Consider the following 24768-nt stretch of genomic DNA (forward strand, 5'->3'; position numbering starts at 1 on the left):
ACCACAAGATCATCCCACCACTTTGATCTTCTTAAAAATCACATAGAATAAGTGCCTAGCCAACCACAATTTGGGAAATATTGGTTTACAGTTTGCATCCTCTCATAAAATCTTGAAAAGACCTTTACTAGTTTGTCTTTCATGGTGGCACAAGTAAAGGTGGCATAAGTAAAGATCAGGCAAGTAAGAATGACTTGAGACTGAAGGGCTCCAATCTACAGTGGGTGTAAACATAGGGGTTTCTTCTCTTAAAACTATAGAAATATTTAGCAGTAATGGGAAACAGGATTAGTGTTTTCCTGTTTTCCAGCTCTTTGTACACACACATAAGATAGAGCATAGCAGTATCAAATACATGAAGAAAAATTCAGATTTCCAATCTTGGGACAATAAAATAAATTAAATGACTGAACTGATTCAGGAAATCTGAATTCTAAATCTAGTTTATTCATTAGTTTCCTCACCTTTACATTTTATATCATTTCTACCTCACTTTTTTTTATTTCAACAGAATATCCCATTTATTTCACATTTTTAAAATTTTATAAAAAAGAAGTGGCAAAGCAGAAGAATTTGGGAGTCAATGACAATTTGTAAGACATAAGCCTGAGCAATTTACTTAACATTATATCCTTCATCTCTAAATTAAGGATATAAATATCAACCTCAGAGACTGTCATAATAAGGTGACACTGGGTCAGGTACACAGTTGACACTTGGCACTGGGTCAGGTACACAGATGGGACTTTTTAGTTGTTACCATTTTTAATAGCTGACTTTCAGTCCAAATAACATGCTGTTTAATACACCAAAAAAGATGAAGACAACTAATTAAAAAATACATTTCATTAAACTACTTGAGCCAACTAACCTGCTCAAATGAACATATTTTAATAAGAATCGTAATAGTCGCTGACATTTACTGAACACTATATGCTAGACCATCTTTTAAATGCTTTATGTCTTAATTCATTTAATCTTCACACAACCTTTTATGATCAGTTACTAATGCTATACTAATTTTTATTATGAAAAGTGGGGCCACAAAAAATGTAACTTAAACAAGTTTGCTAAATGGCAGAATTGAGATTTTAACTAAGGTATTCCGACTTAATAGCTTGCAAAAATCTGCTCTATAAAACAGTATTTTGTGCTCAATGAATGTATATGCCATAATCCACAAAAGCAATAGAGTTTGGGTTTGGTATATCTGGGAAAAAAGTAAAGAAGGCAACAACTTGACCAGGGAGAAAATGATCAAATTTTAAAGCACATCCTCCAGGAATATCCTTACCTATCTATTTCTGCAGAATTTATTCCAGAATTCGACAAATTCTCTGATACTGAGCCCTGACTATCCTTTTTGGTAGGTTCCAATCCATTCTTTATGTCATCAAAATTTTCATATTTGAGAGCCTGAACCAGCTGCAGTAAGTACATCAACAAATCCTGAAAAATAAACCAAAAAAAAAGCTAATATTAGATAAAAAATAATTAGAGACACAATTTATTCCTAAATGTCAAGCTAACATTTTACTTTTATCTACTATTTTTCAGCTGTGTCACCTTTGGTATGTTACTAGGATAATTAACCTCTTGGTGCCTCATTGCATTCTTAGCTATAAAATGAACATAATAAAAACAGGAGAGTCATGAGCATTAAATCAGTTAACAAAAGAAAGCTACAGAAGAGGATTAGGCACACAGTAAATAGCATCAGAAAAGCATAAAATAAAACAAAACTGTAGATGGTTTATGTGAACTAAGAAATTTAAAGAAAGATTCTTTTTCCTAGCAGATTAGATAAATGCAACTTTAAAAATTACTACAGGGCTGAAGATGTGGCTCAAGTGGTAACGTGCTCACGTAACATGCGTGGGGCGCTGGGTTCGATCCTTAGCACCACATAAAAATAAAGATGTTGTGTCCACAGAAACTGAAAATAAATATTAAAAAAAATTCTCTCTCTTTAAAAATAAATAAATAAATAAATAGAAATTACTACATAAGCAACTTCAAATTTTCCAAGAATTTGTTTCATAATCTTTTCTCATTAATATTAAAATAAAATGAACTGATGACATTAAATATAAAGCCTACTTTCTTGTTACATAATCACATCTTGAAAAATATAAAATTCTTCCGAGTATGAAGGACAATTTTTTAAAAATTTTTTGCTTTGAATTTATTCAACTCAGTGGGACCCTTTTTCTAATAAAATATAAAAAAGGGCTGGGTGGTGGTTAAGCACTCCTGAGTTCAATCCCTGGTACCACTACCAACAACAACAAAAACAAAAAAATTAAAAAATAATAATAATAATTTAATGATCAAGTGACATCTGAGATCAACACTGATAGAAGTTTAAAATTTTCATAGTTTGAAGCTTATATTCCAAGTAGATAGAGCAATATAAGCAAAAGCAAGGAGATTGAAAAGTATAAGAAAAACAGAAAATATTTCACTTTCAAAAGAGCATGGGTATGTAGCTATTATAAAGGCAAAATTAGAATCCATGTCACTAACTGAAAATGCCTATATGAAGAGTTACTCTATATTCAATAAGGAATGGGAAGACAGTGAGTGATTTTGATGTGAAGCTTTGTATTCACACTCTGAAGTATTAGAATTAACTTGTTCTTTAGAAAAATGGTGATCTCTGCCTTGATAAAATGTTATGACTCCTGGGAAATTTTTACTGAATTGCCTGAGATGGAAACCTAATTTTGGGTATTTTTAAAATTTTTTGCTTTGATTTTACTCAAATCAAATTGCTTAGGGCCTCACTAAGTTGCTGAGACTGGCTTTGAACTCAGGATCCTCCCACCTCAGCCACTAGAGTGCTGGGATTATAGGCATGCACCACCGCACCAGGCTACTTCCTCATTAAATTCTAATGCAGAACTTCACTATGAACAAAACAACAGTAAGAGGACTTATTAAAAGTAGAATTGAATATTATCAAATTAAATTTAAAAAGGTGTTAAAAATTTATTTTACAAGTATATGCTTCATAAAACTTTAGGAAATTTAAAAAAAGAAAAAAACTTTTAGGAAATAGACTAACAATTTAAAGGTCAGAGACCATATGAACAAGTGCCAAAAGAATGATAATAAAGCCATTTTTTATTTAAACATACTCATAAGCACAGACAAAAAGAAATTTTCAACATAAATAAGAGTATTTGACTAAAACCAGTAAGAAATACACATTAGAGAGTAAAATATTAAAGTATTCCCATAAAATGACCAACAGTTATCATTTTTATAATTCATTATTCAATATCACTATTTTTATTCATCATTATTATTAGCACATTTGATGCAATGAAAGAAAAATAACATTTTTGAAAAAAGGATATTTTTTGGATAGCATGGTTCTACATCTAAGAAATATGAGAACCCTACCTGGTCTTTTAGAATCATTAAGAGAAATGGATTAAGTGACTAAAATAAAACAAATATTATATCACATATGTAATTAAAGAGAAGTGAAATAAAAGATTAAAAAGGGATGAGGCCATTTATAACTGTAAATGATTATGATGTGCATGAATAAAAAAATCTTATGTAGCTAAAAAAGAGAATTTGATATCATTAAGATAAAATATTTTTCTAATTCAACTCAAGACTCTGGTAAAATGGTATAAGAAAATGACAAAACCATTCTAAATTTCATGGAAAGCAATATCCAAAAACTATAAGGAAAATTTTTTAAAAGTAAGAGAAGGAAAGAATATCTAATCATACATTTAAAGTACTACAAAGCTGGTATAGTTTTAAAAGTACGATACAGGCACAAAAATAGAAGACTTATAGAGGGTTATCAGCAAGATGGTAAAATTGTATCTTTTGACCCAATAATTCCAATGCAAACAATTCATACATACACACACACTTATATTAAAAGACTGAAAATAACTGCCTGCCTACCTATATAAAGAAGCTCAATGTTTAAATTAAAATTATAAAATAAACTCATAGTGCAATATTATGCTATTGTTCAAAAAGAATAAGGTAGATCTACAGGTTTCAGAATACATCAAATATAGTGCCTCAGCATTCAAATATTTCAACTGAATATTTGAGTCAAATCCATATATCCTAAGTTTGAGAAAAAGCAGGGGCAGAAATGACTCTTTGGCTTCTTCTGAACTGTCCCTAAGACCCTAAGGTGAAAAGAGCCCTTCCTACACCTGGAGGCACGTTTATCTTAAGACAAAGGGACACTGGAGAGCTCTCTCAATAAACATGCTCTTCTTTCTCCATTCACTACTCTTGGCTTTTCTTCCTTTTGTTCTATAACATTTTCTGTGACTTTCCCCCTTTCATTAAACCTACTATAAAAATGCTCAGGTTTTAATTTAATTACAAAGGTTCCCGTAAGGAGGAACATTTTCCCGGAGGAAAAATGTTTTGTTTTGTTTTGTTTTGTTTTGTTTTTATTCCCTACAATAGTTGTCTATAAAATCCAGAACACAATATATTTTTTAAGAGGTTAAACATCCTTCACCATTTCATAGATAATTGTTTACTGATGCTTCTACACTTTATAGGTGGGAATTATATATAATAAGAAAACATCCAAGATAAACTTTCCATTTAATAATAAAGTTTTTAATAGTATAATCCTATTTATATTATCTTTAAGTGACAGTGCAGATAATATACACACATATTATTATAATTAATAAGAATATATTAGAAGCTACATAGGACACTGTTATATCAAAGAAATATATTTAGTCTACATCTCTGGTTCCTAGTCAGATCCCCTAAAACTAATAATTCCTAACTGATAAAGAGTCACACAGGTGAAAGGAGACTATCAGGCCCCTTTAAACCACACCTGAGTTAATTTTAATAAGGTAACTTTTGGAAAGTCACTGCAGATGGTAGCAGCCTGCCAGAAAAAGTGGCCATGTGATTGGAAGGCTGAAACCTCTAGGATATGGGGAAAAAAATGACTTAATGACTTAATCACCAATGGCCAGTGATTTCATCAATTATACCTTATAATGATGGATCCATAAAAATTAAAAATAACAGGATTTAAAAAGCTTCCAGATTGGTGAATAAGAATGTGTCTAGATAGCAGGAGGATGGGGTATCCCAACCACTTGGGAACTAAAGTTCCTGTGCTCAGGTCTTCCCACAATGTCTGGTCATTTGTATCCTTCATCTGTCTGCTCATTTGTATCCTTTAAAGCATCCTTAGTAATAAATAAGCAAAAGGAAGTAATGTTTCCCTGAGTTTTACAAGTCAGGACAAGAAATATCCAACCCAAGAGGGGATCCCAAGAACCCCTAATTTGTAGTCAATTGGTCAGAAGTAAGAGGGCATCCAAAATAAGTGGCTCTATAGATGACAACTGGTAAAGAAGGATGAATTATATGGGAGGGTTCACTACATTATTTATTTTATTGTTTGAAATTTACTTTAATTAAATACCTACATAGATTTAGACATTAATAATGGTTCATTTGCTTCTTGAAATTCAGAAGCCATTACTAATTCAAAATGATTTCACTATTTTTGTTTTTCCAGAGATCATTGACAATAGTTGTTCCATGTGATCAGCATTCATACATACATACACACACACACACACACACACACACACACACATATTTTTTTTTCTTCAGAGGAGTTATTTCATGCCCCATAAGCCTTATCATAAATTATTAGGTTACGTTTCAGGGTGCATTCACCCTATAAAAAGAAAATCTGATGGACTAGTTTACTTCACTAGAAATTGCAAACACTCAGGCGGGGCACGGTGGCACACACTTGTAATCCCAGCATCTCAGGAGGCTAAGACAAGGATCCTGAGTTCAAAGTCAGCCTAAGTAACAGCAAGGCGCTAAGCAATTCAGTGAGACCCTGTCTTTAATAAAAATACAAAATAGGGCTAGGGATGTGGTCCAGTGGTTAAGTGCCCCTAAATTCAATCCCCAGTACCAACAATAAATAAATAAATAAACAAACTAGAAACTGGGAATTGCTAACACTCAAACTCCAGCAATACTCTGTGTTAACTAGTGTTTCTTCCTTCCTAATGGCCTCACATGTGTATAAATATTCACATGTACACATAACTGTAAGTAGCTTAAAGTTTAAAGGAGGAGTTGAAGGAGAGTTAAGATGACCATGCATCTTTGTACTTTAAAGGCCCCAAAGCTTTTCAAAGCCACAATTAAATGTGGCTTGTTGTATACTGACTGATAGAGGGGATCTGAATTATTCCCTAGCCAGTGCTACATTAAACCATTTTTCATTAGAATTCCTTTTTCCAGACAGAGCAATACAAGCTCTGCTGCCAGGTAGGTGCCTTGGGAGAGATTGTCCTATCACGTAACAGATCAGGAAGTAAATTTTCATTTCACAGAGGAGTCCTTGGAGGAATATTTTAATTTTACTTCTGAAAATACACCCAGTATATCCTCTACCCTTCTAAAAAATCTCTGTGCATGTGCTCACAAGTGCTTACACTGTGCCCCACCCACACACACATACATATGTACATACATATATACACACATATATAGTCTATACTTAGGCTCTAGTTGAAAATGTACCTAGTCAAGACAGAAGTAATGAATAATAACACACCTCATCATCAGCCTGTCGGAGCCGGGCCACAGCATAACGCCTCACTGTTGGATTGGTGTAATGAGAAGACAACAGTTCCAAGGAATCTTCTACATCCATTGGCTTCCATTTTCCCAGAAGTTCCAATGCCTGTTTGGCCTCCTGAGGTAGATCCCAATTAACACATTTCAAGAATTTTGTCAAAGCCTAAAATCAGAAAAGATTTTAAAATTAGAAATAACATCCTATTGTGTGGGTTAAGAAAAATCAAGGGTTATTAGGCAGTATCAACACTGTGTCACAAAATACAGCAAACAAGCAAGGTAGACACTCCCACCACTAGTCTCACTCTCAATCATCTCCCTTGGGTATGATCACTGGCTTTCCTACATTCCCACCCATAGGGACTGAAACAAGAATAAATGTGTCTCTGAGAAGTAACTACTTGAAAAAAAAACGACATTCAATCCATCAAAATCTCAAAAAAAAAAAAAAGCATCAAAATGGATAAGTACAAATGCAGCAAGAGATAGTCTGATTCAACAGACTGCAGCATCTTTTTAGAAGCTTACTTCTTTAGATAGGCAGCACTGAAGTTTTCACAAGACTGTCAGCTAAGGAGGTATCATTCATGGTTGCATAAATACTGCCTGCTCTTTTAGAAAAAGGGTATACTTGTTTTCTACTTATAGCCAAGTCTCCTTTCTGGTGATACTTTCCTGGAAGAACACCAAGTGTTTTCTTCATATTTTTCTTCCACTACGAATTTATCTGTGAATTATCTCTTAAGCAAAAATAACTTTAAAATTTTAAATTTCTGCTCTGCCTAAATAAAATCATTTTATTAGTTAGGTTTTCAAAAATGTCCACATGGACAACAAAATACAATTTAGTATGACATAAAAGTAATCTTCGTGACCATCCCTATACTTATTCTTGATTTCACTAAATTAAAAATTTTAAAAAGGCACTAAGGAGATTATCTTGTCCGTTCTTTAAATTATATGTAACTTTGGCAAAGATAAAAGGTGCACCCATCACCTCAAAATGTGAATGAGCTAGACCTAGAATTCAGAATCAGCTCCAAGTTTCTCCCACCAGATGGTACCTACCATTCTCTAATTAGCCAAGCCCTGACCCTAGGAGCCATTCCATCACTTACACTGATTTTATACATCTATTACCATTTCCTGTCAATTAGTCCTAGCAATATTTCCTGAATTTCCACTCAGTTTGATTCTAATTATATCATATACCCAGAGTATGACAAGCCAGCAAAGAGCCTCAATACCAGTTTATGTCACACAAAAAGTTATACACTTAAAGCTATTAAGTGCCAGGTGCAATGGTGCATACCTGTAATCCAGTGGCTCAGGAGGCTGAGACAGGACAATAAGGAGTTCAAAGTCAGCCTCAGCAACTTAGAAAGGCCCTAAGCAACTTAGCCAGAACCCTGTCTCTACATAAAATATAAAAAAGGGATGGAATGTGGCTCAGTGGTTAAATGCCCCTGAGTTCAATCCCTGGTACAAAAAAATAAAGGAAAAAAAAGCTGTAAGTGATCCTAGCAATAACTACTGTCAGCAGAAATTTAACCTATGACATCTATGCCAAAAAGAAATCCAACATTTATTTACTTAATTCCAGTGAATACATTTCAAAGTACAAAGTAGCCACTACATTTATAGACAGCTAAAGCTTTTTGTTTGCTTTTACAATAATGGACCAAAAGACCCCAAAAAATGTTTTTATATATTTTTTTCCCATTGTTTCTGTTCATTCTCTGGAGATAATGAGAATAAACTTAATCCCACACATGGACAGCCCTTCTACTGTCTGCAGATGAATGCCACACTGATGATGAAGACACTCTAGTTTGTAAGTAAATTAAGTAAATAAATACATAAATAGATGAAAAAAAAACTCTTAGCTGTTTCTTAAAATACTCCACTGATACCCCCCCACCACAATCCAAGTCTCTATTCACTAAACTCTCATTACTCTTCTACGCATCAGTCAAGTTAACCCATCTTATGATAATTCTCCCTGTCTACAATTTTTTCTTAAGTTATTTTCTAAAACAGTATTATCACCTTTAAGGTCAGCTTGTACTCAGCTTTTCCAGAAAGTTTTCAGCAACTTTCAGTTTTTCCTTTAGTCTCTGGCTCAGATTTACAATTACAATTTAAATGATGTTTTTGTAACTGCCAAAAGTTTTTGTAAACTTTCTTATCTCTACAACTAGTGTCAGCATTCTCCGAGGATAGCTGTCCATTTCCTCTGTACCTCCTATAAGCAATTCAGAATAACGCACCCTCTCAATAGGAAACACAGATTATCATCCCAACTAATTCCATGCATTTATTTTTCACTTTGAAAATGTATTTATAGACTGAATGTGGAAACAAAGCAATACTTCTTAAAGTAACTACAGTCAAAGCTTTTCCATTTCGTAGTACATCAACAGTCTTAATAGGAATGAGTAGGTAGGTATTATCTTACAACATGCCAATGAACTTGATTCAACAACAAAAACAATCTAATTCCTAGATTTTTTCCAGTTTATATATTTATTAATAAGATTTAGTACACACTGCTGCCAAGGAATTAACCACACTGTACACACACACACAAAAAAAATCACAACTTTATAATGATAACTGTTACAAACAATAAACCAAGAGGTAAGGAAATGAAGAAGGGAACAAGAAAAAGAAAAATAAGAAAGAATAATAATTTGAAGACAAGAATAATGACGAAAATTTATCCTAGGCCTGCTCTTTTAAAAATGCTTTATTCATCTATGTAAAGATACAGGATTTAAGTGCAATTTTATTTGAGCCAGGGTGTCTGGGTTCAAATCCTAATTCCTGAATATGTCAATATATTAGCTGAATCACATAATTTAACTTTTAGGGAACCTATCTCATTAGGTTATGATGAAGATTAAATAAGTTAATGAAAGTAAAACATTTAGAACAGTGGCTTCCATATAATAAATACTTTGAAAAATGTTCATCATTTTATTTTCACTTATTGTTATTCTATTTTGTATGTTAAGTCTAGTATCAAATGTTCATTTTACTGCATTTATTATAATATTTCATATTAATAATTCTGATAATCTCTCCTCTGGATCTTAGAATTACCTATTATCTCCTACTACCAGAATCACAATTACACCAATGCCAAAAATACTATATTTACCATATATATATATTTTAGGTTTAACTGCTACCCAACTCAATTATTAGAAGTTTCTACTTTGTTCTTCTTCCAATACTTCCAATTCAAAATATTCAAAACTGGAAAACATATCCTCATCTGTCTTTCCACATACCCTATTTCCTTATTTCTGATACTTGGGCCTAACCTCTGCAACTTGTCTCCAAGTCAACTTAGTTGTACATTTTCCTCCCACTCCCTTGCCATTCACCACTGCTCTATAAATCAGTACATGAGCCTCTTAATTCTTCCTCCCTCCCTCCCTCCCTTCCTTCCTTCTTTTTATTTTTAATGGTGCTGAGGATTGAACCCAGGGCCTTGTGCATGCAAGGCAAGCACTCTACCAATTGAGCTATATCCCCAGCCCTAATTATGTCTTTTTAATAACCTGTCGGCTTTACTCCAAAGCGCTTAAATTCATCTTCCTAAAATATCACTTAAGACATTAGTAGTTTCCTGTTGGCTATAAAATCCAATTCCCAAGGGCTAAACTCAAGAACCAAAACAATCTGGTGCCTTCTTTTCTTTAAATAACCTTTCATACTAACTATTATTTTCTGAACAGACTGCCTTACTCATTGTTAGCTTCTCCATGAAAAAATGATCAAAGTAAATAATGTCGTAAGAGTATGCTCAAATTTAAGTACAATCTTTCCTCACACCACACCATAACGATCCTGCTACATTTAATATTTCCATTACAACAATCACCTTCATTTTTACTAAAAGAGTCACCCTTAATTACTATCCCCATACTTCTCCATATTAATGTGAAAACATCCTTTGCCTAAAACAAATTTCATTAATATAATATGTGGACATAATACCTAGAGCCTTGTACAATGCTAGGCAAAAAGTGAATAAATGCTTGTTGAACTTCAGCTATGGTTCTGCATCAACTTCTTATTAATAGACACAGATATGATTACTGTCCTATAGTCACTGTCTCACAAGAAGCCTCCTAAGAACAAGCAAGTGCATCACCATTATCTTTACTATATGTGACTCTTCCTATAGCTTCTTCTCCAAGGCATAATCAAGATCATGAAGTTAATATAACAATTATTTTCAACCAACACTTTTTAAAGAAAAGCTACTATGAAAAATAGCTTTTAAAAAATCACAACATTTACATTTTGGGGTCTACAAAAAAAATAAGTCACTTTCTATCTACTGTGGACTACAACTGGAAATAATTTTATTAGATCAATTTATTAATATAAACTTTATGGACAACATCATGTCAAGAGTAGAAGATTTTATCCAGAATATTCAAGACAAGCCATATAGAAAAAAAAATAGGTAGAAAGACCAAATTTAGTTAAAAAAATAAAAAATAAAAAAGGAAAACCTTGTAAGAACCAATTTTCTCCAATTTCTTTTCTGAGCACTGCCTTTTCTCTAGGAAAGCTCTTTAGCTGCTGGGCCCAAATGCTAAATCACAATTTATGAGAACCTAACATTAAAAGAATGTCTTTGTGTAAATGAATTAAGGAGTGGTTTGTGGGGCTATTTGTTTTCTACAAAATCCATTTTAAATTATTGCAAAGATACAAATGTGGCTGTGTAAATAATTCCTCTGGTCACTTCAAGGCCAATATACATTTGGTTTACTCAAAAGTTCTTCCCCAAAATTAAAAAATATCTTTCACTCTACTCTAGGCATCATTAGGAATCCTGTAATATGTCCTGAGAATTGAAGTTTCATCACCACCTTTCGAAAACTTGAAATCAACTAGTTAAATGAAACTTGTCACACACTTTATATCACTTGAGCATTTTATTTCTTTTGCACATATCTAGAAGTAATTGAATTTCAGTGGGAAGTGACTACTTGTTTAAACAAACAATTTTTCTTGCAAGCTTTTCTAAGAAAGTTCTGCTCTGTAAATCTATTCTATGCTTCTTGAACCTATACATACTAACAGGTTTAATTCAATATCTTACTGTGTGTTTTAGACAACACTGTGCTGCATTCAAGACGCAATTTCTGTGACCAAGGTTACTCTTCATTTAACACAGTATCATGATACTAACTTAATCTTTATAAAATGAAATCAGAAACCTGTGTTTTCGTTGATGAATATTTCCTTTCCTTCAGTGACGAAGAAAATAACACTCAAAGCTATAGTAAATCTCAAATTCCTCTCTCATTCTTACTATGGATATAAAGGAGAATAAATATGATTCATCTACAAAGAATTTCCCATGGTATCAATGAATGATAAAAAGAAAAGATCAAGAGTCAAGATCAGCTGTAACCAGATTTTTATCTTTACTTCAGAAGTTAAAGAAAGGAAAATGAGTTCAGAAAAATAAGTTAAAACAAAGTAGCTAAAAACCATCTCATGAGACTGTAAAACATATTAATTCATCTTCACATAATTATGTAACAGCTTCCTGACAGACATTATTTTTTCTAAAGCTTCTCTGCTCTGCTCCTAATGCTCTTCAGCATTCCTGCTAAGGAAATCTTGCACATAATGTTGGAAACATTTTCTCTACAAATTCTCCTTTCTTGTCTTCACTAACTCCCTTCTCTTCTATCTCATCAAGCACATCCAGAGGCACCATGTATAAGCTTTGTGATTCTTCAAACATTCCTCAATCTCTCTAAAGAACAAGTTTCTTCATCTGTAGAATAGTGTCAGCATTGTGCAAATTGTGGGGTTATTATGGAATTTAAAAGATCCCTGGCATACAGTAAATGTTTAAATAAATGCTGGTTATTATTTTTATACTTCAAAAGTTAATACTTGGCCATTTGTCATAAAGCATTACAGACTATACTAAGAACCAAAAGAGACATAAAATTCATACTACCAATTAAAAATCTCATATTTAACATGAGGAAACTAAAATTTAAAAAGGTGAAATAATTTGCCCATATTAAAAAAGCTTCTTGGTAATGCTAAGAAGATTCAAAACCAAATCTCTAGACTCAAATTTAGGGCGGATAACTTCATCACTTCTTTCTCCAGAAACTATCCACTCCGTGGTTTCACTATGGAAATCAAACATCTCAAATCACCGAACCTCTATTCTGCTTGCCACTTGACTAACTCAATTTCTACCTTTTCATTTATGTTCTTATTTCTCTCTAGCCACAACTCCAGAATTCTATAGTTCTTTTAATAGTGTAAACATTTTCCTATTAGTCCAAATTCAAAGAGGTAAGAACAATGGGATTTTAAAACAATAATATTCACTCTACACAAAGAACATACCAGGCGCTCTGCTAGGTTATTCATTTATATTATCTCACCTGTGAAAGAAAGCTGTCTCCACTAGAATAATAACAAAAAGTAATTTACTTCTTTCTAACATATACAAGTTGTTGTTTTCAGAAACTGAATTCAAGAGACTCTGACTTCAAAACCCATTCAGATATTGTCTATGCATCAACAAACATAAACATGCCCTGTGCTACCTCTTTATTTTTCTCCCTTAATGGAATATCAGACATATTTCTCTGTAATAAATTATAAGTTGATAATAACTGCATTTTGATTGCACTTTTACCTCATCTTGATCATTCCTAAAAAATTTTGACAATATTTAAGACACTCACTTTTTCTTGATTGGTAAGATAATATCTAAACTTCCAAACAAGATCTTGTTCTTCATATGTAAGTTGTTTGGTTGGTGGATAACTCACAATAATCTATAAAAAAGCAGAAAAAGAACTTCTTTGTTAAATATGTACTTCCTATATATTTCCATTTAATATTTTTCATTTATTAAATATTTCAATAATACAATCACTATACAAGCAAGAAGGTACATTCAGCCAAGCAACACTTAAATTTGTCATAGTTATCCATCAAGGATGTAAGGAGAAAAAGAAGATGAAAATGTCATACTTCATGTAAGTATATAACTACAAAGTTCATTTACTTCAACTAAAAACAAAATAAATGATGCCCCATCACAAAAAAGGAAGAACAAAAAGCAAAGCAAACTCTTATCAACTCAATACCTACAACAATGAACATTTACACATCATCTTGTCTCTCAGGCAATGTCTTAGAGCCATGTTCTAACAATGCTACATTGTGAAAGTAAAAACTATTTGTAGCTATTTCTAGAGTGAATACATTTACTAAAAGCCCCCACATAATTTTGTTTAAATGCAGACATGAAAAGTGTTGACATTATACAGAGCTGATCAACATGGAAAAGATGTGTATCTAAGTCATTGTTAAACTAATGTACCATCAGTTGCCACTGAAATACCCATCAAACTATTTTATAAGTGTCTTACATTTAGCTGATCTCTTGTGGCAGCATTGGGTTTGAGATCATGGTCAGAAGGTCCACTTCTTAAACTCCGGGCAAGCTTGTGGTGTTTGCTCTCAACTAAATTCTCCTATAAATTATTTTAAAATACTGAGAATGTAAACTTCACAAAAAAGAAAACTCGATAGCTATCTAGTCAGAAATATAAAATGGTTGCTTACTTAAAATCATTTTATAATACTTAACATTTTATTTTAGTACAATTTTAGTCCCTTATATATCTTTAAATAATATGTACCCATTTCAAGAGTGGAAAACTATGAATGACTTAAGCTCTACTAGTGTCAAAATATGCACATGCCATGTCAGCTTCTTAAAACTTCTGGTGTTGACTGTTTTACTCATGGTCAACATCATTAGTTTTAACCACATTATTATTGCTTAAGAAAATGTGTGTTTTTATATTTCCTTTGATTTCTTAACACATTTATTTTATTGGTTGACTGCAGGTGTGTGAATTGTCTGTTCATGTCTTTTTCCTAACTTCTGATTTTGATAATTTGTTCTTCAACTTTTTAGAGCTCTTTATATATCAGTAGTTCTAGTTGCTACAACCATCTTCCTTATTTTACAACAAAGTCTATCTTCCAAATATGCTTATCCATTAATCGAAGCTGTCAGATCCTAATTATACAAATTTTTCTTCTGCATAATGACCATCTTTCAAATACCTATTCTAATAAGTTCCCACTCTAACAACATTCCCCACCTCTTTTAAAAGGGATTCCTAACTCTATATTATCCTGACCTTGTTTTTAAGATGTCAGTGTACCCTGTGAAATTTCCATTTGATATCTGATCCTAGTAGCTAAAGTAGACTTATAAATCACTTCTAGCTAATTGAAGTGGATATATATTACTTTTTCAAAAGAAAAATGCACTTTATGGGTCTAAGTCATAATCATTAGGGAGAAAAGTACTTCCATTAAAAAATTACACAACAGAATTACCATAGACATCTGAGGGTCAGGAACTTTCACTAATTCAAAGCTTGTTAAAATTGGAGATGACTCATCACCATCCTGGATTACAGTGTAAGAAATGAAAAAAGAAAAGAACTTTAGTCAAATGATAAAAAGCAAAACATAATGCTATATACTATATTTTAATTCTATTCAATAAGCATCATTCTTTCCTACAAAAAAATCCTTATCCTGCCAGGCCCAGTGGTGCATGCCTATATCCCAGTGGCTCAGGAGGCTGAGGCAGGAGAATCCCAAATTCAAAACCAGCCTCACTCAGCAACTGAATGAGGCCCTAAACAACTCAGGGAGACCCTGTCTCTCAATTAAAAAAAAAGGTGGGGGGGCTGGGGATGTGGCTCAGTTATAAAGCGCCCATGGGTTCATTCCCTGGTACCAAAAATAATAACAATAACAACAATAGTAATAGTAATCCTTCTCTTTTTTCACCTATATTAGAAAATATATTTTCATATCTTTGGTTACTGATATTTTGGAAAAAATAAAATCTAATAAAAATGACATTTGCAGAGATATGGAGATATGAAAATTAGCAAATGTTTTTATTGCTTTATTTTTTAAAGAATTTATTATGACAGTTCATCAAAAATAAAAGTCCTAATACTCAAACTTGGAAAAATGAAATTACAGAGCACAATTAAAGTGTGGCACAACTGATATGTTTCACCATTTCCAAAAACCACATAAATGCTATTAACTTTTCAAGGGATCACAACTGAGATTCACTGAAAGGAATGGAATTTTAAGGGTGGGGTTAATGTTACTCAAATTTATACATAGCTAGAGATACAGAAATACTGCTCCTCAGAGGAACAACACAATGTAAACTTAAATAATAAAAATCAATCAATCAATTCTTAAGAAATAAAGCTGTCTCATTTTGTTGGTGTTATTTTTGAAGAATGCTGGCTTTTATTTTTATCCTATTCAGGCATGGAGGTAATTTAGCATAATAAATGTCACTGCCAAATATACTGGAAAAGGCTAAACTAATTAAAGTTGGAATTCATTTCCTCATGATTCTATACCAGCATCAAACTTTTCTGTCAATTTCCAAATGCTAGTAAGTTTTCAATTTTAGGTACATTCAACAAAATCAGGAGAGACTGCAAGAGGGGAACTATTGTGACTTAACTTTAGTTCAGTAATTGAGTCTTACAGAAAACCACAAATTCCCACAGCTGTTGTTTAACAGGCTTGTTCTCAGTCACAAAACCAGAAAACACATTTATCAGCCCAACTGTGACAAGTAATCTTCACTAGGGCTATCTGTCACAAAAGACAGGTGACAAGAAAGTCTATTTCCATTAGATTCAATACACTGGCCCAGCAATCTTTACACTAAGTGGAAATATGACAGGGTGGGCAGACAGGCATTAATTTACAACCAATTTTCTGGAAGCAGTAGAAAGGGGTCAAGAACCTTTTCAAAAATACTTGAAATTCTTCTAATTTCTATTCTGTTATTATTTCATCTATTATCAAAGCTGTCTTTCAAAAGATCCTTCACCCTCCATTAGCATGTTTTTGCAATGTAAGCTCCATATAAGCAGAAAATACTGCTTTTCATGATGTTATATGTAGTATAAAATATAAAATACAATTTTATTAAAATGTACTGGTGACAAAAAAGCCCCTTTTTTTGGACATACTTTTCTAATAAATCACTAAACAGTGTTAGATATATAATCTATCTTCCTATGTTCTGTTTTCTACCAGGCAGTATCATTTATAAAAGACCAAAAACTGTTAACTTTTCCTAATCTGCAACAAAGTGAAAAGGATACAAACTAAAAGAAAGACATAAATATTAACTTGAAAAATAACTATAAAAGTAATCATAAACTAAATAAACCCAAATCTTCTATTATGAAAAAATTTCAAAGAGCAATATACACTTTATTAAGTGTGAAACACACACACACACACACACACACACACACACACACACACACCAGACACTGTGGCACACACCTATAATCCCAGCAAGTCGGGAAGATGAGGCGAGAGGATTGCCAAGTTAAGGGGCATACTCAGCAATTTAGTGGGGCCTTAAGCAACTCAGCAACACCCTCAAATAAAAAATACAAAGGACTAAGGATGTATTTCAGTAGAAAAGCCCTCCTTGGGCTCAATACACTGTACCAAAAAAAAAAAAAAAAAAAAAGCACATATATTTAAAAATAATTTGTTACAGTATTAACAAATATGTAAGTGTAATTCAAAGTGCCACTTCAAATAAACAAAGATACTTTATGCAAACTAGGTTATATGCTACAATAAATATTAATTATGCTATGTATCAAAAGTCAGTTATCATTTCCTATGACTTTTCTACTATTTCCAACATAATAAAAGATACCTGGTTTAAATGGTTGCAAACTAAACATTTGATTATTTCTGTAGTATTTAAATGAAGCTTCTTCAGAGTACATATTTTTCAAGTACCTAATACATGTCAAACAAAAAACTATTTTCCTTTTCATAACAGACCATGACAAACCCATAACTGTGTTATTTGTTATTAAATCAGCCCAATGGCAACATGAGTTTTTAAATTTTGCATATATTATATATCTAAATGCACATTTAAAGTCTTTCATAAGTACACTCATTTAGGGCTACATATAGAACATATAGAATTCCAACATATTACATATATATTCAAACAATAAACCTTGCCTTGACTTTAAAACTATGATTTCCCCCTTTTACTTTTCAAATGAATAATAACTTTAAATAAAGCCAGTTTTTAGTGTTCTACTTGCAAATTTGTAGAACAATTAATCAAAAAGTTTTTAATCACTTGCATACTTATTGAATTTTTTAACCCAGAACTGCATTACATGAATGATTGGCTTTTGTAATCTTATTGTAGCTATATGATTTGATTTGTGTATACATAAACAGCTGCTGCTGACAGCTGTCTGCTGCTATCCTGCAACAAAATAATTCATCTCAGCAGGAACAACAGTGATTTTTTTAATGTTTCCCCTCCCCCCTTCTTCAGAAACCACAAACAGTTCCAAGGAAAATACCTTTTCATAATAAACAATTCCATACTCCTTATCATCACACTTGACACATCGAAATTCAACCATCAAATACATGAAATTAGAACTTCGTTTTTCACTCTGAAAAAACAAATTTATGAAAAATGATCACTTTCAACATTTTCTTAAAAATTAGTATGCATTGTTTTTCCCAATTCAAAAATAATGCATAAATCAAGTACAATTTAAGATATAACAAATTTTTCTTCATTATATGCATGTCCTGTTTTATATAGCACTGTTTTATATGTATCACTATTATTTTACCCAGTAGTATCTATTACTCACTCACAATCCCCTCCTCAAATTTAATAAAACTTTTTTGATTTATTCAGTCGTTCAGATTTTACAATATAAAGTCTTGAAAACATTCCATATATATATCTACATGACAACTGTTTTATTTAAAAAGCAAAGGTATTTTGTATTTCTAACAATGTTGGAAAAAGAATAATCCACCCTTAAACTGAGACTAATCCAACTATAGGAACTAATAAATTTTAAGAACAGGTAAAAAGAAAAAATAAAAGTACATAACTAAGAAGGAGGCCATTTGACCTTACCAAGTATAACTTTTAGAAGTTTTTCGTAATTTACAAATTGTCTTAAGACAACTTGTCATTTGTAATGTGTTTTGGGGGGCGAGTTTTTGGTGGTGCTGGGGGATGAAACCCAGGACTTCCGACATGCTGGCAAGCATTTTACCAACTTGGACTACATTGCCAATCCTTCATTTGTAATTTTATCAACATTGGGCAATAATTACTCCTTATTTCAACATAAAAAAAAGTTTATTCTTCATGTCAATATGTTCCCTTTATTAAAAAAAATAGGCAAACAGTATGACAATGAAGTGAAAAAAAATGGAGTCTAAAAGAGTTATTAGTCCTATCTAAACCAGCTTTATAAATGGCTTTAAATGAGATACAGAGAAAGTCAGTAAGTATTTTGGTGTACTTTCTTTTGGAATGTAGAATTATAAAAATTGAAAAGGTAAAGTTTTCTGTACATGAGAACAGATTATGAATAAATTTAGAAAAGACAACCAATAGCCCAAATGAACATAAATGTTAATCACCACTAAATTCATTTTTAAAAAGAGCAAAGGTTCATTGTAAAATTAAAAGCTTTCTACCTGCTGAGAACTGTTCAGAGAATATAAATTAAGTCACTTGTGGACTATGGTGGTCATTATGAGCCAGACAGTGATATTCTTCTTTCCTAATTTGATTAATATAATTGTTATTTTTATTCTCTCTATTTGTCTAAAGAATCAGGCCAAGCATCTGGTATTGTAAAACAAATCTAGAAAAAAGGAAAGCTTTCTTAAATAACATTCAGAAAGACTCTCATTGAAGTTATCTTTTAAAGATAATGTCATAAAACTGGCACAATTAACAAAGTGAAGGAAAACATAAACCACATAACTTTATCAAGGGTACAGAGTCCTATATGTGGAAACAAGAGAAACAATAACATCAATTGGAGAGAAGACTTCTTAAGGTGATATGTAGTAACGGAAATGAGTAAATAAGCAGTGTGCTGAAAGGAAGATTTATCCAACATTGATTTTAACTTAACATGAGCTGCCATTAGAGAGAACACACAAGTGAGGCAGCAAAATTCAACAGATTTAAATTTATATGATATTTAATATATTTACAATATAAATTACTATATCATGATTCAGCATATATTAGAATTGAAGAAAGGTAATATGCCAAGTTTTCTACTAACACAGAATTCACATCTATAAACATTTAAGCCCAATAACCCCACATGTGTTAGACACTTGACTATAAACAATTCTCAAAAAACTGATGTAGAAATAATGTTCTGAAATAAAAAAGATGTATATAACCCACCTCATTTATCATTTCTATTTCTCTAAATGTCAATCTGTCCAGCCAATCTACTTTCACCATGTGTCCCTGTCGATGAGCTTTGGTGAGCTGCAGAAAAAAATATAATGGAGAAAACCTTAACATAGATTTTAAAGAAAGAACTATAAAAAATGATATAGGTTAAGCATCCCTAATCTGAAAATCCAGATCTGTAATGTTCCAAACTCCAAAACTTTGTCGACATGACACAAGTGGAAAATTCTAAACCTAACCTCAAGTGGGGTCACGGTCAAAACAAAGGCGCACTTCAAATAATGAATTATTTTCAGTCTATATATAGAAAGGTGTATATAAAAAATAAATGAATTTTCTGTTTAAATGTGGGCCTCATTCATAAGGTATCTCATTATGTATATGGAAAAATTCCAAAATCCAAAATACTTCTGGTTTCAAGCATTTCAGAACAGGGATACTCAACCTGTAATATCAATTACACATATGAAATGTTCTTACATCAGAATCCTTATGTAACCGTTGTGATAAAAAACTTGGCATGAAAAAAATTTTAAAGAAAAGCCATTAAAAAATTTAAAAAATATAAAAGATCCACAATCTTGCAACACTTATTATGCTAAATTACAGACATTTCTTACATTTTTACCATTTTTACTATTATAGAGAGAAGAAATTATAATAACAACTCCTCTAAGAAAGAGTATGCAAACCACTTTTTCTTTTGTCCACATTTTTAATCTAACAAACATTATAAAAATGGCAGTCACAGACACATATTTCTCTAGCATGTATAAATTAAAACTTTAGGCACATACATATGCATGCATGTTTTTATTTTAGGAAACAATGTAAAAATATTTAAAATACCTAGAGTTGCTGTTGGTAGAGTACAATGATATCTTACATACCAATCTACCCTTAGTTTCATAAATTATATAACAATATATCAACTATTCAAATCCACAGAGAATTCACAATAAGTTCCAAGAGCCTCAAATTAGAATTAGTTTTTGTATTAGAACTAGCTTTGTTTTTTTTTTTTTTTTTGAGAGAGAGAGAGAATTTTTTTTTAATTGGTCGTTCAAAACATTACATAGTTCTTAATACATCATATTACACGGTTTGATTCAAGTGGGTTATGAACTCCCACTTTTACCCCATATACAGATTGCTGTATCACATCAGTTACCCTTCCATTGATTGACATATTGCCTTTCTAGTGTATGATGTATTCTGCTATCTGTCCTATAATATTTTATTCTTTAGTTCTCGGCAGACACAACATCTTTGTTGGTATGTGGTGCTGAGGATCGAACCCGGGCCGAACGCATGCCAGGCGAGCGCGCTACCGCTTGAGCCACATCCCCAGCCCAAGAACTAGTTTGTATTAGAAACCCCAGCTTCGTTTAATGTATCAAAACCTTTCTTTCTAAACAAATTCATAGCATAAAGCACAACTGGATATCAAAGTTTCATATAATAGGTTATCTATATTTGTTATCTTCCTCTTCATTGGCCATGTCATGACAATATTCTTATAAGGACAACACTACCACCAATTAGTATCTCTCTCACAGAACTAAAATTTTCAGCATCAATATTCATTATCTTCCTACACTCTCACCACAATTACAAGGATATACTATTTTGGAAATGAAAACAGTAACTGCACACAAAAAGTATGAAGTTCATTTTTTTTAAATATTTTTGTTTCAGTTGTTGATGGACCTTTATTTTTATTTATTTATTTGTTTCTATGTGGTGCTGAGAATTGAACCCAGTGCCTCACACATGCTAGGCAAGTGAACCCCAGCCCCACTGAGGTTCATTTTAATACATAAATAATATCAACAGCATTTTTACAAATAAACTCAAAAAAATTTTTATCTAAGGTAGTCTCTGAATGAACATGCATAAAAAGGTATCAATAAGTGCTTAGGCTAATTACTGTCACAAAGCAGGGAGTAAATATGTTGCTGAGTAATTAATGGTAGAGCATTAGATAAATATGCTAGCAATATGAAAGAGCCCAAGAAATGGACAATGAGGGAATCAAAGAAGATCGGGCAACGTGTACTAAAAGAAAGAGTACTAGACTGCGAGCCAGATACCTGGGTTCCAAACATAACACTCCATTTTCAAACTCTATCATTTTGAACCTGCAACAATAAGTTGAAAGTATTATATTCTATTCCTATTCTCCAAATTTAAGTAAGATAATGTATATAAAACATGACAGGTAGTCATGACAATAGCATCCATAATGACTATTCCTTGTAGTTCATTAAAGGTTTATATTCTTACTCACTTGGCAACATGTTCCAAACTGGTTTTCAAGATAAATAAATTTATAAAAGGCAACGTTACATCCTTCCCTTGTAAGAACAAAGTTAATAGTATAAATCAGTAAAATGAGTTTATATAATAAAGAAAGAAGGAAAAATAACATTTACATCCAAATTTTGGGCACTTATTATAATCACTCTTCTAAGAAGATAGTTTTGACCCTAGTTTACAAATGCTTGTTAATTACTACTATGAAGTGGCAGAGCTAGAACTTAAATCCAAGGTTTTCAAAGCCCATTTTCAGTTGGGCACAGCAATTCACACCTGTAATCTCAGTGACTCAGAAGGCTGAGGCAGGCGGATCAGAAGTTTTAGGCCAGTTTCAGGAACTTAGGGAGACCCTATATCAAAATTTAAAAAAAATAAATAAAAATTTAAGAAAGAACTGGTAGTAAAGCTCCCCTAGGTTCAAGACCCAGTACATAAAAATAAAAAGGCCCATTGTCCTTCTATCAGTCTTTGCCACTCATTCTCTATATTCATGCACTATTACTAAGAAACTTCAGTTCAACTAATTTCTCTCATTTGTTGAACAGTAGTTCCATATTCATAATACAATAGTTCTTCTCCCACTAATTTATTATGTGGAAAGAACTGGCAATAAAGTTTAGTTGTGGAAAATGTAGTGAGGCCTTTTCTCTCCTTTTTTAATTACTCAGACAAATCAGAAATGTCTGATCAGTATGGCAGCACTAAAACTGATAAAGCCATTATGGAGGGCAAGTTGAAATCATCCTGGAAACATTCACATTTGTTCTTTTTTTTTTTTTTTTTTTTTTTTTTTTTTGTAGAAGGACACAACACAATGCCTTTTTTTTTTTTTTTTTTAATGTGGTGCTGAGAATTGAACCTAGGTCCCGCCCGTGCTAGGCGAGCGCTCTACCGCTGAGCCACAATCCCAGCCCTTGTTCTCATTTTTAATACAAAAAAAAAAAAAAACACATATGGAAGAACGCACATATCCACTAACAGTGGGAAATGTTAAGTAAACCATGATACACACATACTACAAAATGCTAAAATTAGAAAGAATAAGGAAAATCTATATACTCAGTAGGGTAAAACAGTTTTGAGAGCTCAAGTAAGTACAAAATCATAGGTACTATTTATTCTATGATGACTGCTTACATATGTATTTCCTGCATTCGACTTTGAGATTAGGAGCAGAAATACTAGATATTTCTCTATTTAAATTAGTTTCATAATTTCTAGAGAACTGCACAGTTATTACCCTTTAGTAATAGATATACATAACAGGTGGCTAGAACTTCTTCTAGCCACCTGTTATGTATATCTATTACTAAAGAACAAACCACCCCAAAAGTTAGTGACTTATAATAGTATTCATTTTGTATTTCTCCATAAGTCATGAGAAATTACAAAATGAGACCCTCTTGATCTTATTTACAATTGCTCAGGAGAGCAGTAATTTGGTGGCTGGGGCTGGAGCATTCAAGATGGCTGTACTCACCTGTCTGATACCTTCATATTGAAAAGGGTGGGCTTAGCTGGGATATGAGGGTGGTGGGGCCACACTCCTTCCCTATTTGTTCTCTCTCGGTGGTGTTCCATCTTCAGTGGTTTTTCAACATGGTTACCACAAAACAATAGTTTAGTAGCTAGGTGTCCTCAAGAAGTGCAAAAACAAAAGCTGCCTAGGTGTCTTACCTAGAGCAGCACAGCATCACTTTTGCAGTACTATATCAATGAAAATAAGTCTCAAGGCTAAACAAGATTGACTGTGGAAGAGTATGAGTATCAGAAGGCATGCTTCATTGACAGCTAGTTAGAGACTAGCTAGTACAAGACTTATTAGTCCAAACACAAAATACAATTGATTGTATACTTTCTCCTTTGCAATTGAACAGAGTTTAAAAATGGCAAAGTCTGCTCTTAGCTGAACTATAGACAATAGGTAAAGTCTAGAATCAGCTGTGACAACTACAAAATGATCAGTCTCTGCCTTCTTCAAATAATCTCCCTCATACTACAAAATAATCCAGCCACACAATCTCTTTTGGTTCTCAGGACTAAAAAAACTTTTCTTTTTAGGGGCTTAATGAAATACTTAATAACTGTGAATAATTAAGTGGAAAATATTTTAAAATTGTATAGATTTATAAAACTATAAAGCACTACTAAAATTCTAAGCAACTATTTTAATTTGCCCATAACCTATATCACTTCATCTCTTATTGATGCTGATAACAATGTATTCAGACTTGGATAGTTTTCACCAGTCTAAAACAGCTTCTATTTAAATATCCCCAATCTCAGAACTTCTACAGATATTGAAGACCAAAAATAAACTTTAAAAACATAGGTAAAATTAGTTACTGACATAATAATTTATGTTTCATTTTGGGGTCTGAAATGTCAGTAACCTACATTATTTCCAAGGAGGAAAAATC

General features: G+C 32.4%; 1 protein-coding gene across 2 annotated transcripts in view; it reads right to left on the reverse strand.

Moving 5' to 3' along the window:
- Pik3c3 (phosphatidylinositol 3-kinase catalytic subunit type 3) overlaps positions 1–24768 on the reverse strand; it is a 121815-nt gene that overhangs the window by 68941 nt on the left and 28106 nt on the right. The window contains exons 5-11 of one of the 2 annotated variants that reach the window (XM_026409521.2): positions 20018–20104; positions 18138–18233; positions 15067–15138; positions 14082–14186; positions 13389–13481; positions 6614–6799; positions 1295–1449 (exon numbers count right to left, since the gene is read on the reverse strand). In XM_026409521.2, the coding sequence (XP_026265306.1) occupies positions 1295–1449; positions 6614–6799; positions 13389–13481; positions 14082–14186; positions 15067–15138; positions 18138–18233; positions 20018–20104 (794 nt within the window). The remainder of the gene's footprint in view (positions 1–1294; positions 1450–6613; positions 6800–13388; positions 13482–14081; positions 14187–15066; positions 15139–18137; positions 18234–20017; positions 20105–24768) is intronic. The other variant, XM_026409522.2, reaches the window with a different exon arrangement.

Source organism: Urocitellus parryii, chromosome 13 (genome assembly GCF_045843805.1).
Source record: "Urocitellus parryii isolate mUroPar1 chromosome 13, mUroPar1.hap1, whole genome shotgun sequence".
Classification (NCBI taxonomy): domain Eukaryota; kingdom Metazoa; phylum Chordata; class Mammalia; order Rodentia; family Sciuridae; genus Urocitellus; species Urocitellus parryii.